Source organism: Scyliorhinus canicula, chromosome 19 (assembly GCF_902713615.1).
Source record: "Scyliorhinus canicula chromosome 19, sScyCan1.1, whole genome shotgun sequence".
Classification (NCBI taxonomy): Eukaryota; Metazoa; Chordata; class Chondrichthyes; order Carcharhiniformes; family Scyliorhinidae; genus Scyliorhinus; species Scyliorhinus canicula.
The window spans coordinates 15,497,828-15,515,494 of record NC_052164.1 but is presented as its reverse complement, the minus strand read 5'-3'; the positions used below and the strand labels follow the sequence as shown (position 1 = coordinate 15,515,494).

General features: G+C 49.8%; 1 protein-coding gene across 4 annotated transcripts in view; it reads right to left on the bottom strand.

Moving 5' to 3' along the window:
• The window catches only part of LOC119954200 (NGFI-A-binding protein 1-like), a 59,624-nt gene extending 42,631 nt beyond the window's left edge, over window positions 1-16,993 (bottom strand). For all 4 annotated transcript variants that reach the window (XM_038779215.1, XM_038779216.1, XM_038779217.1 and 1 more), the window contains exons 1-2: window positions 16,838-16,993; window positions 38-869 (exon numbers count right to left, since the gene is read on the bottom strand). In XM_038779215.1, the coding sequence (XP_038635143.1) occupies window positions 38-832 (795 nt within the window). In that variant the 5' untranslated portion in view covers window positions 833-869; window positions 16,838-16,993. The remainder of the gene's footprint in view (window positions 1-37; window positions 870-16,837) is intronic.
• Window positions 16,994-17,667: the final 674 nt, after the last annotated feature.

Below are 17,667 nucleotides of genomic sequence, written 5' to 3'. Positions count from 1 at the left end.
TCTACGATCCTATTCTACAGCAAAACAATTAGCGTACCTCGTGCAACGTCAGATTCTTTCCATCTTTTCGTTTCGAGTCAAACCTCCCGTATATGGCACTGAATTTCCGGATCTCCTCCTCCCGTTGTGCCTCCTGATCAGTCATCTCGAAGATGTGCCCCAGCGATTTGGCCATTTTCTTGTTACTGATGAAGACGCATTCCAACTCCTTGGGCTCCATCCTGGGCACTGTCTGGATGATGCGCTCAGCGCAAGCCCCAATGATCTGCACCACGTCCGGGGTCAGGGGCAGGGAGGGGCCATCCTTGGGCGGCGAGTGAGGCTCCTCCTTGGTCATCGTCATCACGTTGGAGATGCTGGGCAGAGGGTGCCCGCCGGTTACTGTTTCCGTCTGCGATGAGGTCTCCGTCAGCCGGGACGAGGCGTGGTTGTTGGCAATATCTTGCCCGGCGGCCAAGCTCTGCGCCAGCCGTGCCTGCTGCTCATGGGCAGAGGCGATGGAGTTGGGGCTGGCCGCCGTGGTGTTCAGTTCTGAGATTTTGGCAATGGGAATGCTGCTCGCCGGGAGTTTGGTGAGGGGTTGGTTGAAGGCGGTGGGATTGGTGATCCATTCTTGCAAGGCCTTCTGAAGGCGTCGGACGTGGAGCGGCTTACTGGACATGCCCACGAGGGCCATGATTTCCAGAAATTCCTCCTCTGCAGCGTCACAGAGCTGCTGGACATCATCCCCTCCCTGCTGGATGAAGGCATCGTAATACACCAGAAGATTTGCTCGCTGCAGGACCCGATAGAGCTGGAGCTCCCCCAGGGTGGAGGGCTGCGAGGTTGTCATGGCCCCCTTCCTCTATGTCCAAACCAGTAAGGAGTCCCTGAGAAAAGAAAGGAACACATTTTCAGATCCTCAGCAAACTTGGCGCGTAACGAAAACATTGGGGCGCGATCTTCCGACCACGCTGCGGCGGGAAAGCATCTCGTTGTGGCGCAGCATGGCCGGTGAAAGCCGGGAGATCCTACGATCGGAATCTACCCGTCTCTCAATGCCTCCCAATCTCGCAAGACGTTGCTAGGAGAATCCAGCCCACAATGGGTGGGATCACGTTTTGGCAAATCTGCCTAATAGAGCGAGGCAGTAAGCCTTACTCTCATGTGCAGATTCCCGAGATTCCTGAGGGTTTGGGATTCAATCCCTTAACCTCCGAGACCTCGGGCGAGCGCCGTTTGGTAGTGGTCTCCACAAACGGGGATCAGACGGAACGGCACTCATGGGGGGACTCCAAGGGGATCTGAGGCCCCCCCCGCTGCATGCCCTTTGGGTAGGGTGGTACTGCCAAGGAGCCCAGGTTGGCACCGCCAAGTTGTCATTTTATGTACACGTGTGATTGGGCCGGGGTTGCCCACAGTGGGTGTTAGAGGGTGCGGGGAGCCCTCCCATGTTACGTTCAGGCTGAGGGAGGTCAGGGATTGTTTTTTGTGGACCTTGGGGGGATCTCTCTCTACAAAGGGGAGTACTGGAGAGCAGAGCTCCCCGTTGTAAAATACAGGGCAATGTGCGGCCTCGGCTGCGCGTTCCCTGTTCAGGCCCCATATTCAATGTGAGTGCCGTTGAATAGCCATGTGTTTCTCGGCATGCGAGTGCCGGAAAACACGCGGTTAAACGTGATAGTTCGGGGACTTTTTTCCCCTTTGGGAGAATCATGCCCATTAATCATTCATTTCTAGAGCCTAGGAGTCAAGGCCCAGCCAGGCTTGCGATAGTTTCTCTTCATTGACATCTTTGTGGCAGTGGTTCTGTGCTTTGGCCTCATATTTATTGGGAGCCAAATCAAAAATCACTTTGAACTCTCTCACCTACAGCAACAATTGTATTTATATAGCGCCTTTAACATCCCAAGGTTCCTCACAGTTACCTTATAGAACAAAAACCATACACTGAGTCGCATAAGGGATAGGCAATAAATTCTGGCCTAGCTAATATCGTCCACGTCCCATAAAGGAATATAAGGAGATATTAATGCAGTTGACTAAAAGCAGTTCAAAGAGGTAGCTTTACAGAACTGTCTTAAAGGAAGAAAGAGAGTTGGAAAGCCAAAGAGGTATAAATGGGGAATTTCAGAGCTTGGGGTCCAGGCAAGGCGGGCCCAGAAGGCAGGGCTGCCAATAGTGGAGCAATTGACTGTGGGAGCTTGCTGTGCACAAACTGGCTGCACAGCCTGCCTACATTACAATGGTAAATATATCTTTACAAGTAGTGCAAAGTGTTTTGAGATGTCGTGGGGTTCTGAACAACGCCACGAAGGTGACATCTTCCTTTGTTTCGAACAGCAAGTGCCAATGGAGTGAACAAGAGGGGAAGTGACCACTGCAGACCAACTAGCCAGAACCAATGCTGGAGGAACATTACACCCATTACTATCCCCAACATTCCTTGGTCACCCATTCAAACACATAGTTATCTTGGTCTCCATTTAGGTTTACTGGCATTATTCGCTCCCTAGAGTGCGGTGGATGTAGGGACAGTGAGTAAGTTTAAGGAGGAGTTAGACAGATCTTTAATTGGTAATGGGTTGAAGGATTATGGAGAACAGGTAGGATGGTGGAGTTGAGGCCAGGGTGGGATCAGCCGTGATCACACTGAGGCTGTTAGGTTCGGGAAGCTAAATTGCCTACTCCCACTCCTAGATCATGTGTTCTAGGGAGGAGATGCTCTGGCTGATTTCTCAATCTAGCTCCTGGTCTGTAACATTATAGGTAGCAGATGATGAACATGTCAGCCATGATAGAATGGCGGAGCAGCTCGATGGGCCGAATGGCCTAATTCTGCCCCTATATCTTATAAACTTATGTGATCCTGTTGCCTCCCTGGAAGTTGTGCTGTGCCTAGTCTCCACTTTCTGTACAAAGCAGTTGAATCAAACCTTGTCATTTAAGCTCATGACAGAATTTACAGACTGTGCGTTAAAGTGAGAGTGCCTGATGAAACAAACACTCTGAAATTGTCAGGATTTTCTTTGTTACTGCAGACGACAAGAAGCAAAGTTTAAAATGACAACTACCACACTCCTGTAAGAGGTTTTCAGCTGCAATAAAAATAATGTACTTGTGTTGTGTTGTGTTGGGGCCTCACGGTAGCATGGTGGTTAGCATCAATGCTTCACAGCTCCAGGGTCCCAGGTTCGATTCCGGCTGGGTCACTGTCTGTGTGGAGTCTGCACGTCCTCCCCGTGTGTGCGTGGGTTTCCTCTGGGTGCTCCGGTTTCCTCCCACAGTCCAAAGATGTGCGGGTTAGGTGGATTGGCCATGCTAAATTGCCCGTAGTGTAAGGTTAATGGGGGGATTGTTGGGTTACGGGTATACGGGTTACGTGGGTTTAAGTAGGGTGATCATTGCTTGGCACAACATCGAGGGCCGAAGGGCCTGTCCTGTGCTGTACTGTTCTATGTTCTATGTTGTGTTTTTCACCTCAACGCACTTATACACCCAATTTCAGATTACTGTCACTGCTGTAATATTGGAAATACAGCAGCCAATTTCCACATAGCAAACTCCCACAAACAGCCATGTGATACCAGGAACATAGGAACAGGGGTAGGCCATTCAGCCCATCAAGCCTGCTCCGCCATTCAAAACGATCATAGCTGAGCGGATAATTCACTGCTGTTTAGCACAGGGCTAATTCGCTGGCTTTCAAGGCAGGCCAGCAGCACGGTTCAATTCCCGTAACAGCCTCCCCAAACAGGCGCCGGAATGTGGCGACTAGGGGCTTTTCACAGTAACTTAATTTGAAGCCTACTTGTGACAATAAGCAATTTTTCTTCTTTTTCACCTTCTGCCTTTTGCCCAATATCCCCGTGCGATGACCATGTCATCTGGTCTGTTTGGGACACTGACTGAGGGAAAAACAGTGGCCTGGACACCAGGGATAACCTCACTGCTCTTCTTCACAATAGTGCCATGGGACCTCTCACGTCCACCCGAGCAACCAGATGGGGCCTCAGTTTAGGGAAGGCACCTCCGGCAGTGCGGCACTCCCTTGGGACTGTACTGGAGTGGGGGCTTGATTTTTGTGCTCAGGTTCTGGAGTGGGCCCAAGATCTGGAACCTTGGCAGGGATTCTCCAAAATCCCGGCCATGTGTTGATGCCGACGAAAACACCGCAGTGGTGCACGCCGGCGTCAACGGGCCCCCTGGCCTAGCAATTCAGCGGCCCTCAGGGGACAAGCACGGCACCGGAGTGCTCCACGCAGCTCCGCCGCTGGAACGCAGCCCTGCACTGCCTGTGTGGGTCTGCGCATGCGCGCAATGGCTGTCTCCGTGCCAGCGCATGCTCGCGACGGCCGTCTCCGCGACAACGCATACACGCGGTAGCCATCTCTGCTCCGGCGCCGCACAACATAGCGGAGCCCTACACGGAAGGAGGTTAGGTCCCTACAGATTGCGGGCGCCCGCCGATCGGTAGCCCTCGATCGCGGGCCTGGACGTTGTGGAGGCCCCCCCTCCACCGGAGATGATCCCTGCGCCCTCCCCAACCAGGACGGCCATTGCGGCCATGGGTCTCCGAGCTCCGGCCGGGTGGTACCAGGTTGGAACCACGCCGGCGGGAATTCGGCCGGTCAACCATGGAGAATCACCGTGGGGGCCTCTTTCAGCGGCCCTCGACCGGCGCTGCATCGACTGCGCAGGCACGATTGGCGGCGATTCCCTGGTCGCCGGAGAATCGCGTCCCGGCGTCGGAGCGGAGTGGTGGGAATTTCCCGCGTCACCGCCGATTCTCCGACCCGGCGAGGGCTCGGAGAATTCCGGCGCTTCTGTCTCAGAGACAGTGATACCAGCTGAGTCGCAACTGGCACTTGATATGGTCACACTTCTTTAGAGCAATTCACTGTACGCGAAGCAAGTGCTGACCAGGTTTTTTTTTACATATAAATTTAGAGTACTCAATTATTTTTTTCCAATTAAGGGGTAATTTAGCGTGGCCAATCCATCTATCCCGCACATCTTTGGGTTGTGGGGGTGAGACCCAAGCAAACAGAGGGAGGATTTGCAAACTCCACATGGACAGTAACCCGGGGCCGGGTCGAACCCGGGTCCTCAGCGCCATGAGGCAGCAGTGCTAACTGCTGCGCTACCGTCCCGCCTCTGACCAGCTTTTTAAAGAGTGACAGATACAATATCTTCTTGGCTAGAAATGTACCTTTGTGCCACATTTACGTACTTTCCCAGCTAGAGAACAAAGACATGAAACGGGTTCGATCCCGGCCCCAGGTCACTGTCTGTGTGGAGCTTGCACATTCTCCCCGTGTCTGCGTGGGTTTCACCTGCCACAGCCCAAAGATGTGCAGGTTAGGTGGACTGGCCACGCTAAATTGCCCCTTGGTGTCCAAAAGGTCAGGTGGGGTGACTGGGTTACGGGACTAGGGCAGGGGAGTGGGCCTATGTCGGATGCTCTTTCGGAGGATCGGTGCAGACTGGATGGGTCCAATGGCCTCCTTCTGCCCTGCAGGGATTCTATGGATGACGGAACGTCTGGGAGCATCTGTGGAGAGCGATACACAGCCAACATTTCGAGTTCATATGTCCCGTTTTCAGTTCTGTAGTAGGGTCACGTGGACTAGAAAAGCTGACTCTGTTTCTCTCTCGTCACAGATGCTGCCAGACCTTCTCAGTTTATCCAGCATTTTCTGTTTTATTTCAGATTTCCACCACCCCCAGTATTTTGCTTCTACACAAAGGAATGTGTTGGTCAGCAGTGCTGTGCAATCTCAAACTCTGCTGTTATGACCAAATTGGTTCAGAACTTGCCAAAAGTTAGTAAGCAAAGGCATAGAGCAAACATTTTCTTTCCATTAAAAATGCAAACAGCAAACCAGAAGTTCTAATTATAGCCCAGACTGTGTTCTTAGAAAAAGGAGAAAATCATTTAAGGGGGAATTAAAAAGCAGTGTTTGCTGCGATACAGCTTCTCGCATGCTCTTGGGTTGTCCAAACGCACAGTTCGCAGCCAACGAGTTACTTTTCAAGTGCTTTTGAACTGTTGTTTTTTTTAGGTCAGTGCAGTTACTCCCTTTAACACCTCGTACTGGCAACTTGACTGAGGCCGGAAACTTCTGTACAGAGACAGCATAGCCACAAAGCCTAGGCCAATCCCCCTGAGGCACCAATGTATAAGCACACCGGTGATAACCTAAAAGTCTTATTTCCCCTGTGGATTCAAACACATTTGCATGTTTCGCTGAGCTGCCGGTAGCGCTCTGGCCTCTGAGCCCCTCTCGAGTCGGAAGGCAGACGATTCAAGCCTCAACAACAACTTGTATCTATACAGAACCATCACTGCAATAAAATGTCCCAAAGCCTCTCACAGGAGAATTTTAACACGAAGCACGATTACCGAGCCCCATAAGGAGATATGGGGCAGGATTCTATGGCCATTCCCGCCGGCGGGGTCCTCTAGCCCCACCAACGGTGACCCCGTGCCCTGGGTTTATCAGCCGCGGAGGGTACGAACAACAGGAAACATCATTGTCAGCGGTGGGCCAAAGGTGGGCTTCGTCGCTGGATAACAGGCCATGGGGTAGGGGGTGGCCGCCCATTAAGTCACATGATCAAAAACTTGGTCAAAAAGGTAGGTTTTAAGGAGTGCCTTAAAGGAGGAGAGAGGGGTACAGTAGAAAGGTAAAGAGGCAGAAGGGAAGGAATCCCTGGGCATGCAGCCAAGGCAGCTGAAGGCACGTCCGCCAGGAGCACGCCGATCTTCAGGCGTCGGAGAATTGAAAAACTGCCGGCGCCCCCGATTTCGGCGGCAAAACGGATTCTCTGCCTTGTCGTCAAACGCGATTTCAACATCTGGGGGCAGAGAATCCAGCCCCTGGTATCTGGAATGTGAGCGTTGACATTGGGAACATTTTGGCCAATGGAACAATTTGGCTACAGTGAAAAATAACCAATTTCTAGTCAATTTATGCCAGCGTTGTCGGATGGTCTTTAATTGATCACCCGAAATTGATTCCACAACCTATCACCACCAGTGTCCAACAAACACCTGGATTTTGCCTTAATGTTACATAACTCTCAGCGCAGATTTGACCAAAATGATATGCCGCACTGTCTTGGCGACATAGTACCATTTATAAAATTTACATAGAAGCTACAGCATAGGGACAGACCCAAGTGGTGCTGCTGTTTGAGTGCCACACGAGTTTCTTCCTAGCCAAACTCATTTCGCCCTCTTATCATATCCTTCTGTTCCTTTCTCCGTCATGGACCTATCCAGCTTCTCTTTATATGTGGAACATCACAAAGAATGAAGCAATGTTATGGTCATTTGCCCTAATATCTCCTTAGCTGCCTTAGCATCAAATTTTGTTTCGGAACGCTCAGGTGAAAGGCCTCTGTAAGGCCGCTATAGAAATGTAAGCTGTTACGGGACTTTGCAATAAAAAATTAAAAAGTCCAAGGGCGATTTCAAAACATCAGTTCACATTTAGGGGTTGAAGAGATTTTGAAATGACTAAGGCACAAGATGGGACGCAACTAATATTCTGCACACCATTTGGCTTCAGAGCACGTCTGCCTCAACTCATCCACTGCTGAAACCTTCACTCACATCTTTATTACCACCAGACTTGAGTATTGCAACACAGGGCTGGCTCGCCTCCCACATTCTAGCCCTCATAAACCTCAGGCCGTTCAAGATGCTGCTTCTGTCCGTGCCCTAACTCACACGGAGGCCTGGATTTTTTGTTCCCGAGGCGGAATGAGCAGAGTTGGGAGATTTCTCTCCCCGCTGTATCCGACTTGAGAAGTTGTTCCCCAATTGGCAAGATCTTCATTCCTAGGGCCTGCTACCCTGGGTCCCAGATCAATGGCAGCCACAGGGGCTACAGAGTGCAGAGTGGATTTTTATTTAACCCTAACCCTAACCTCTCCATAAAAATCGGAGAAAGGGTTTTAAAGACATGTTCAGTACCCGTTAGGGGTCGCGAAGGCGCTGGCTGGGCTAATGGTGGAAATGGGAGGGGTGGACCCTTGGAGGTTTCTGCAACCGAGGGAACGGGAGTACTCACTTTTCTCAGCGGTCCATAAGGTGTACTCGCGGATCGACTTTTTCATGGTGGGGAAGGCATTGCTGGCTGGAGTTAAAGGGTCGGAGTAACTCGGCAATTGCAATATCAGATCATGCTCCGCATTGGGTGGATATGGTACTGGAAAAGGGAGTGGTACAGAGACCAGGGCATAAGTTAGATGTGGGACTGTTGAGGGACCGAGGGTTCTGTGACAAAATTGAAAAAGTAATCGAGGAACATGTAGGTTTTAACTGCACGGGTGAGGTGTCGAAGGCGGTTCTCTGGGAGGCTTTAAAGGTGAGGGGTGAGGTAATCTCGTTCAAGGCTAGGCTAGACAAAGAGGAGAGGTTGGAACATCAAAGGGTAATAGATGAGATGCTGGAGGTAGACTGGAGGTATGCAGAAGATAGGGACCCAGCGAAGTTGGAAAAGAGGAAGGAACTCCAGGCGAGCTTTGACTGACTATCTACCAGGAAGGAGGTACGGCAATTGAGGCAAGGGGACAGTTGCAGAGCGTGGAGAGAAGTATGTTGGAGGGTCAGCTCCGGAGGGAGGCTGCGGCAAGTGAAAATGTCCATTTGCGGGACAGGACAGGGAAGTTGATGGTAGCCAGATCAGATTTACAAGGTCTTTAAGGAATTCTATGGGAGGTTGTACAGGTCAGCGCCACTTGGGGGAGGCCAGGAGATGCAGGAATTTCTAGATGAAATGAAATGAAAATCGCTTATTGTCACGAGTAGGCTTCAATGAAGTTAGTGTGAAAAGCCCCTAGTCGCCACATTCCGGCGCCTGTTCGGGGAGGCTGGTATGGAACTGAACCGTGCTGCTGGCCTGCCTTGGTCTGCTTTAAAAGCCAGCGATTTAGCCCAGTGTGCTAAACCAGATGAGTTGGAGTACCCGAGGTTAGGGGAGGGGGACAGGGCTACATTAGAGGGGCAATAGTGGAGCAGGAGATAAAAGATGCAATTGGGAGGATGCAGTCGGGGAAGGAGGCAGGGCCGGATCGGTTTCCGGTGGAATATTATTTTTTTTTTCTTTTTTTTAAAAATTAATTTAGATTACCCAATTATTTTTTCCAATTAAGGGGCAATTTAGCGTGGCCAATCCACCTACTCTGCACATTTTTGGGTTGTGGGGGCGAAACCCACGCAGACACGGGGAGAATGTGCAAACTCCACACGGACAGTGACCCAGAGCCGGGATCGAACCTGGGACCTCAGCGCCGTGAGGCGGTTGTGCTAACCACTAGGCCACCGTGCTGCCCTTCCGGTGGAATATTATAAAAATTTAAAAATAAGCTGGTACCACTGATGATGGGGATGTTTGAGGAGGCGATAGGGAAGGGTGTGTTACCACAAACTTTGGGGCAGGCATCGATTTCGCTGTTACTTTAGAAAGATAAGGATCTGACGGAGTGTGGGTCGTATAGGCGCATATCACTTTTAAAAGTGGACTCAAAGATATTGGCGAAGATACTGGCAGGTAGGCTGGAGGAGTGCCTCCCGAAGGTGATAGGTGAGGATCAGACAGGATTTGTGAGAGGGAGGCAGCTCTTTTCGAACATTAGGAGGGTATTGAACATGGTTATGGCACCGGCAGAGGGGAAGGAAACAGGTGGTTGTGGCATTGGAAAAAGCGTTTGCCCGTGTAGAATGGGGTACTTGATAGCAGTTCTGGAGCGGTTTGGGATTAGACCCAGATTTGTGGACTGGGTAAAACTACTATATAAGGAGCCGAGGGCCAGTGCCCGCACAAATAGCATCAGCTCGGAATACTTTCCTCTCCACCGTGCGACTAGGCAGGCCATTCTGTAGGGCAGGGACTCACTTTAGATACCTGGGGCACAGGTTGCTCGGGATTGGGGGGGTGGCGCTCCGTAGGTACAACATTTCTAGTTTGGTGGGGAGAGTGAAAGCTGATCTGGCAGGGTGGAATGGTCTCCCTCTGTCACTGGTGGGTCGAGTACAGCCGGTTAAAATGAACGTGCTGCCACGATTCCTCTTTATTTTCCAATGCCTGCCGATTTTCCTGCCAAAGGCATTTTTTAGAGATTGAAGGGACGATTACCCCGTTCATATGGGGAGGGAAGGTAGCCAGAATTAGAACGGTGCTACTACAGAGAGTAAAGCAGGTAGGGGTTTGGGTCTTCCGAACCTGATGTATTATTACTGGGCGGCGAAAACGGAGAAGGTACGGAGCTGGGTCAGTGGGGTATTTAGATACATGCAGGTTCGAGACTTTGCCAGAAAGGAAATACAGAGCTTTCCAGTACAGCCGGCTTCCACATTGCTGGAGAAGGTGCTGACGACAGGGGACTGGAGAAGGGGGTAGTGTCGGCGGTTTACGGGGCTACTTTGGAAGAGGAGAAGGCACCGCTGGAAGGGATCAAGGCAAAGTGGGAGGAAGAGTTGGGAGAGGGTATGGAGGAGGGGTTCTGGTGTGAGGTGCTCCGGAGGATGAATGCCTCCACCTCGTGTGCGAGGTTGGGGCTGATACAGCTGAAGGTGGTGTATAGAGCACACCTCATGAGGGAGAGGATGAGCCGGCTCTTTGAGGGGGTAGATAATGTATGTAAATGTTGTGGGGAGGGTCCCAAAAACCACGTTCATATATTTTGGTCCTGTCCAAAGCTGGAGGATTACTGGAGGGAGGTTTTTAGGGTAATCTCCATAAGTGGTGCACATGCCATATCCGGGGTGCCGGACCAGCCGGGGTTGGAAACGCGTGCGGAGGCAGATGTTGTAGCCGTCGCCTCGTTGATCACCCGAAGGCGGATCCTGTTTAGGTGGAGATCAACCTCTCCACCTTGTACCCTGGCGTGGCGGGGGGACCTGCTGGAATTCTTGATGCTTGAGAAGGTCAAATTTGAACTGAGGGGAAGGATACAATTCATAGGCGTTATTCATTATGCACTTTCGAGAATTGGATTACATCGAACATTAGGGGGCTTGGGGGCTTTGAGGGAGGGGGACTGTATGTGTTAATGGTGACTATGGATGATTCCTGATTCCTTTTTGTCATTTGTTTATGTTAACATGCGGGCTAATGTCGGGTTTGGTGGGAGGAAGGGATCATTGTTATTGATATGAGGATTGACATTGCATTCGTTACTGCTTATTGTTGGGTGTAAATTTAGGAGAAAATGCGAATAACGAGTAGAATAAAAATATTTTAAAAGATACGTTAACTATTCATCTCACCAATTCCGCCACAGTAATCTCCAGCTATGCTCTAATGTGAGAGGGGCATTTTGACTCGTAATTTAAATTGCTCGCATAGCTCACAAAAACTGACTGATGCAAGTGGTCGTGCAGCAGTAACTGCAAGTACTAGAGAGTGTTTGCTGGCGCTGAGCTAATATGGTAGCACAAGTGGTTAGCACTGTTGCTAACCCGGGTTTGATTCACTGTCTGTGCGCAGTCTGCAAGTTCTCTCCACGCAGACGCGGGGAGAATATGCAAACTCCACACAATGACCCGGGGCCAGGATCGAACCCGGGGCCTCGAAGACGTGAGGCAGCAGTGCTAACCACCGCGCCATCGCGCCGCCCCACCTTGGAGGGATTTGAAAGCAAGAATGAGAATTTTGAAATCAAGATGCTGCATTACCAGGACCAATGTAAGTTAGCAAACGCAAGGGCCATTGAGGAACAGAATTGAGACATGGGCAGCAGCAACCTCCCTTTCTCTCGGACAATGAAGGCATCACTGCTGTCCAACTCCACGCTCACAACTCCTACAACCTCCTTCGTCAAATTGGCAATGGAAATCTTTTTTAATTAAATGTTACTTTTTGTCAAAAGTAGAGTCGGCGCGCAAAGGTGCTGTTGGCCTTGAGCTGCCTCTACTGAGTGGAAGAGACCAGTTATATTGCCCCTACTCCCAATCCAGGGCAAGTTACACCAGAATGATTATTCGGTAATGCAGCAACAGGTTTGCAAAACCTAACAACTATTCCAAAATGAGTTGCACGGTAACCTCATTACCGGGCAGAAATCATAATTAAGCACGCTAGCCTTCTCGAAGGTTATACAACACGTCATAAAGCGCTCTGCTGAGAAACGAGAGGTGTTTGCATTTGTTCGGGCCATTGTTTCCTGCAGGGGCTCTACTTAAAAAAAAAACTGCTGCAGCTTAATCTCTCTTTTCTTTACAGCGAGTTTTATTTCACACCCACTTTTCCTTTCCTTAGATCTGACGATGCGCTGAAATTTTGTTTTATTTTAAACTGGTGGAAATTATTTAGTTACATTAGTTTCCTGCATAAGGTTCGGAAGCGAAGCAGCGAAAGCACCTGTGGCAATCCGCGTTGAAGCCTTTGCCGACAGGCCTCTCTGCCTCTTGGCTTTTAGCACCCACTCCCAGCACAATCGAGGCCTTGGCTCTGCTCCCACACAACACAGTAACTTCACTGGCTTGCATTGGCTATAAACATTAGCCTTTAGATTATTAGAAATACAGTACGAGCATTCAAAATGGACGGGCAGGTCTGTCAGGCTTTTCTGACACCACTAACATTATGACAAAAAACATAATTTTGTTTTAACTTCCACGTGTCTCCTCCCCCCCCCCCCCCCCCCCCCCCCAAACACACACACAGACACACAACTTCCTCTCCCTCTGCTATGAAATCTATGGGTGGAGAGGCGAAGAAAATGCAGGAAAGAATTCTCTAGAAAATTTCTCTCTGACCTCCTTAGATGATCAAAATCTGCCCCGGAAATCCGCATGGACCAACTAATTAGGAACCTGTATATTGACCACAAATTTACAAGTCATTTATCACCGAAAGCGCAAGCTATTTCAAAAACAGTGATTCTGAGTCATGGTAAACAGAGTTTCCGACCTGGAGGAAAATGTTAGAAGTTAGATTTAAGAGCTGCCAGGGCGGCACAGTGGTTAGCACTGCTGCCTCACGGCGGTGAGGTCCCGGGTTCGATCCCGGTCCCGGGTCACTGTCCGTGTGGAGTTTGCACATTCCCCCAGTGTCTGCGTGGGTTTCACCCCCACAACCCAACAGATGTACGGGGTAAGTGGATCGGCCACGCTAAATTGCCCCTTAATTGGGGAAAAAAAAATTCAAGAGCTCCCTTAAACCAAAGGAATCCCCCCCCTCCCCCAACAATGTATTTTATTCATCTAATTGGGCACATTTACATAGAATTTACAGTGCAGAAGGAGGCCATTCGGCCCATTGAGTCTGCACCGGCTCTTGGAAAGAGCACCCTACCCCCTACCCAAGGTCAACACCTCCACCCTATCCGCATAACCCAGTAACCCCACCCAACACTAAGGGCAATTTTGGACACTAAGGGCAATTTATCATGGCCAATCCACCTAACCCGCACATCTTTGGACTGTGGGAGGAAACCGGAGCACCCGGAGGAAACCCACGCACACACGGGGAGGATGTGCAGACTCCGCACAGACAGTGACCCAAGCCGGAATCGAACCTGGGACCCTGGAGCTGTGAAGCGATTGTGCTATCCACAATGCTACCGTGCTGCCCACAATGCTACCGTGCTGCCCTTACAAAACATTACAAAACAGTTCAAATTTGACATTACATGAAGTACAATACAGTTATTTTTTTTTCAATACACCTCAGGAGCTGCTCGCTACACTTACAGCTCCAGGTTATTTTTGCAATATATGTTTACATTTCATGTCAAATATTTTCTGATGTGTACAGCCCGAGGGAATTTTACACAATATCCAACCCCTCGGTGTAACTTGGTGGAAGGGCCTGGGAATTTAATTTTTCCCCATTCTATCCACTATACAGATTTTTTAAAAATATACATTTAGGGTACCCAATTGTTATTTTTTCCAATTAAGGGGCAATTTAGCCTGGCCAATCCACCTAACCTGCACATCTCTGGGTTGTGGGGGTGAAACCTACGCAGACAGGGGGAGAATGTGCAAACTCCACATGGACAGTGACCCAGGGCCCGGATTCGAACCCAGGTCCTCAGCACCGTAGTCTCAGTGCTAGCCACTGCGCCACGGTGCTGCCCTTATCCACAATATAGATGAGGCACAGAGACAAAGATTTAACCTTCCACCTGATCAGGTCAGGGTGGGCTCAACTGCAATTTCAGTCCTGGTTAAATTCCCCATTAACATTTACCCTCAATGTGGAGATGCCGACGTTGGACTGGGGTGAGCACAGTAAGAAGTCTTACCACACCAGGTTAAAGCCCAACAGGTTTGTTTCAAATCACTAGCTTTCGGAGCGCAGCTCCTTCACCTGAGGAAGGAGCTGTGCTCCGAAAGCTAGTGATTTGAAACAAACCTACTGAACTTTAACCTGGTGTTGCAAGACCTCTTACTGGATTTACCCTTAAGACTGACTGATGGTCGCTTGAATGAGGTACAGGAGAGGGAAGAAATTGAAAAAAAGAGTTGAGATTTATATTCAAAAGGTGAAACTGAATTGCAAACATTTTGAAATACACGGAGCTAATTTTTTTTAAAACAGGGAGATTCATTGATAGGTTTGTCAATCAAGGTGAGCGTGGATTCCATGGCTCTGATAGTAAAATTCTTTTGGGGATACCCGGGTTAGTATGGGCCAGGGTGAAGTGATTTCATTGTAATTAGGAGGAATATATTAAGCTGTTAAGTGCGGTTCCACTGGCCCTGGCTTCTCTCCCCATGACACTTCTTCACATGCAAACCTTGACAATGACTTTGAGCAGGGCAACTGGACCTCAGCAACACCTGACTATCTAGCCAGCCAAGCACTGGTCCTGTCCTTTCATGATGCTAGGGGCATCGGGTAGTGGCCATGAATGACTCATTACCCAGCTCCCTAACCCAAGGCCGCTAAGATCAATTGTGGCACCTCTGTTATTGCCCCAGCAAGTCATGCTTATGCCACACAAGTGCCAGGCAATGACCATGTCCAACAACAGAGAATCTAACCATTCCTCTTTGACGCCCAACAGTGTTACCATCGCTGAAACCCATCATCAACATGCCAGGGTTACCATTGACCAGACACATCACTAGACCAGCTATATAAATACTGTGGTCAAAAGAGCAGATCAAAAGCTGGATATTCTACAGTGAGTAACATGTATCGTGACTTTCCAAAGCCAGTCTGCCATCTACAAGGTCCAAGTCAGGATTGTGATGGGATACGCCCCACACTTGCGTGTGCAGCAAGTGCAGCTCCAACAAAACTCAAGAAACTCTAAAGCATCCAGGACAAAGTAGCCGCTTGATTAATAGCGACAACTGGAAAGAAGCAGGCAAAGGATTCAATGGGCGTGGATGTTTTGCCACTCGACCACTGATCAAATAGGATAGATAAATGGATACAGAAAATACCACAATATATAAATGCCACACAATATTCCATGCTATGCAATTGACTCTTCATAGCCTCTGAACTAGCCGCTCAATTGTAAACTGTTTCAAGAGGGTCCACCACCATCATTTCAATCAACTAGTGATCTGGCAGCTTTGCCAGTGTTGGCCACATTCAATGAGTGAAGGAATACAATGATGCTGTTGGTGACATTGTTTTGCTAAATCACCATTTCCCAATTCTATCATGTACACAATGAAAAAGCTCACATTTCCCAATGTTTGAAAATTAGAACCCACTCATTTTAACACACATCATCGCCCACAAACTAGGATTACTTGTTTAAAAAAAGACAGATTTGCATTTATATAGTGCCTTTCACCATCACTGGGCATCTCGAAACGTTTAACAGCCAATGAAACACATTTGAGATGTAGCCATTGTCCTAATGTAGGAAATGCAAAGCCAACTGACGCACAGCAAGCTCCCAAAAGCAGCAGTGCGATAAGGATCAGATAATCTGTTTTTGCCATGTTGGTTAATGGATAAACATTGGCCGGGACTCCCCTACCATTCTATGAAACCGTTCTGTGGGATCCTTTATGTCTACCCCAGAATTGCAAATGGGGGACTTGGTTTATAATAATAATCTTTATTATCACAAGTAGGCTTACATTGTAATGACATTACTGTGAAAAGCCCCTAGTTGCGACATTCCGGCGCCTGTTCGCATACACTGAGGGAGAATTCAGAATGTCCAAATTACCTAACAGCACGTCTTTCGGGACTAGTGGGAGGAAACTGGGGCAGTAGAAAACCCACGCAGACACGGGGAGAACGTGCAGACTCTGCACAGACAGTGACCCAAGCCGGGAATCGAACCTAGGACCCTGGCGCAGTGAAACCAGTGCTAACCACTGTGCCACCGTGCTGCCCTTAATGTCCCCTCCATAAGACGGCGCCTCCAACAGTACGCCGCTCCCTCTGCACCGCACTGGAGGTAACAGCGAGGAGCAGGGTGGGTTAAACACCACGCACTTGAGGGAAGGTACCTCGCTCCCGTCTCCCTCCCCACCCCACAATGTGGCTGCTGGCAAATCAGCGCCGCAGCACGAAATAAAGAGAGAGAGAGTGGGCGAAAAAATACATTTAGCCAGTGGAGGCCACATCAACTTCAGGTGGGGCCCACCAAATTAGATGGAGTTGAAGAGGAGACATTGCTGCTTTAAATTGTGAGCACGCATGCCTCTCTTAGGGAGAGAAGAAAGAAAGAGAGAGAGAAAGAAAGATAAATGGGTGGCAGGATCTGGGATCAGATCTCCTCTCCCTCCTTCCCCCCCCCCCCCCCCCCCCTTTCCTCAGGGAATTAGTGCGCACGGTTTGGAGATTCTCTGCCTTTTTTCTTGTCCCCTCACACACAAAAAAAAAGTCAAGTGGGTTTGAAGCTGGTGCTGGCTGCTTACCTGGATCAGAGGCGGCGGACGGACGGGCGGGCGGCCGGCCGGACGGACGGGGAGCCGTGGTGGCTTCAGAGTGAGAGGGTGGGGAGAGAAGCCAGGCGGTGTGACCGAGCCTGGAGCAGGCAGCCTGGGGGTGGGGGTGGGGGGAAGTGTGTGTGTGGGTGTGATTTTTTTTTGGGGGGGGGGGGGGGGGGGTTGGTGCTGATTTGCAGTAAGGGTTCCAGACCCAACAAATCACCCGCCTAAAAATAAAATAATCAAATCTAATTCAACTGCCTCCCCACCCCTCAGAAAAAAAAATCACCCCCACCCCCCACACACACATACACACACACACAATTAGAGTCTGCGAGCAATGGCCGACAGTGCAGAGTGAATGTCTGCAAAGCGCTTCCCCACCCTGGTGCTGGCTCCCTCTGAGGGTGGGGAACTGGGTCACACTGCAGGCGTTTAAGGTGGTCCATGCAAAAAAAAATTAAAAGAAAATGCAAAAAACATTCAAAGCCCCCCCCCCCCCCCCCAAAAGCATGATAATTAATTAACACCCCCTCCCCCCCACACACACACACATAAAGGAGCAGAGATATTAGTGCAAGTATCTCTTCCCCTCCCCCTGGTTACATTTGTTGCAATTTCACTCAGCTGGGTGAAAATGCAACATTTCACACACCTTGCAATCCTCAAAACCTGAAGGTGGTGGGTGGGGGGGGGTAACTTGACAAGTCGTTTGTGGGCTCAGGGTGAGTTATGTCATGTTGGAATGGATGGAGTGCAAAGAGAGAGGGAATTGAAGATTTTACCCTTTGGCTGGCATCAACCGGGCAGATTTCCGT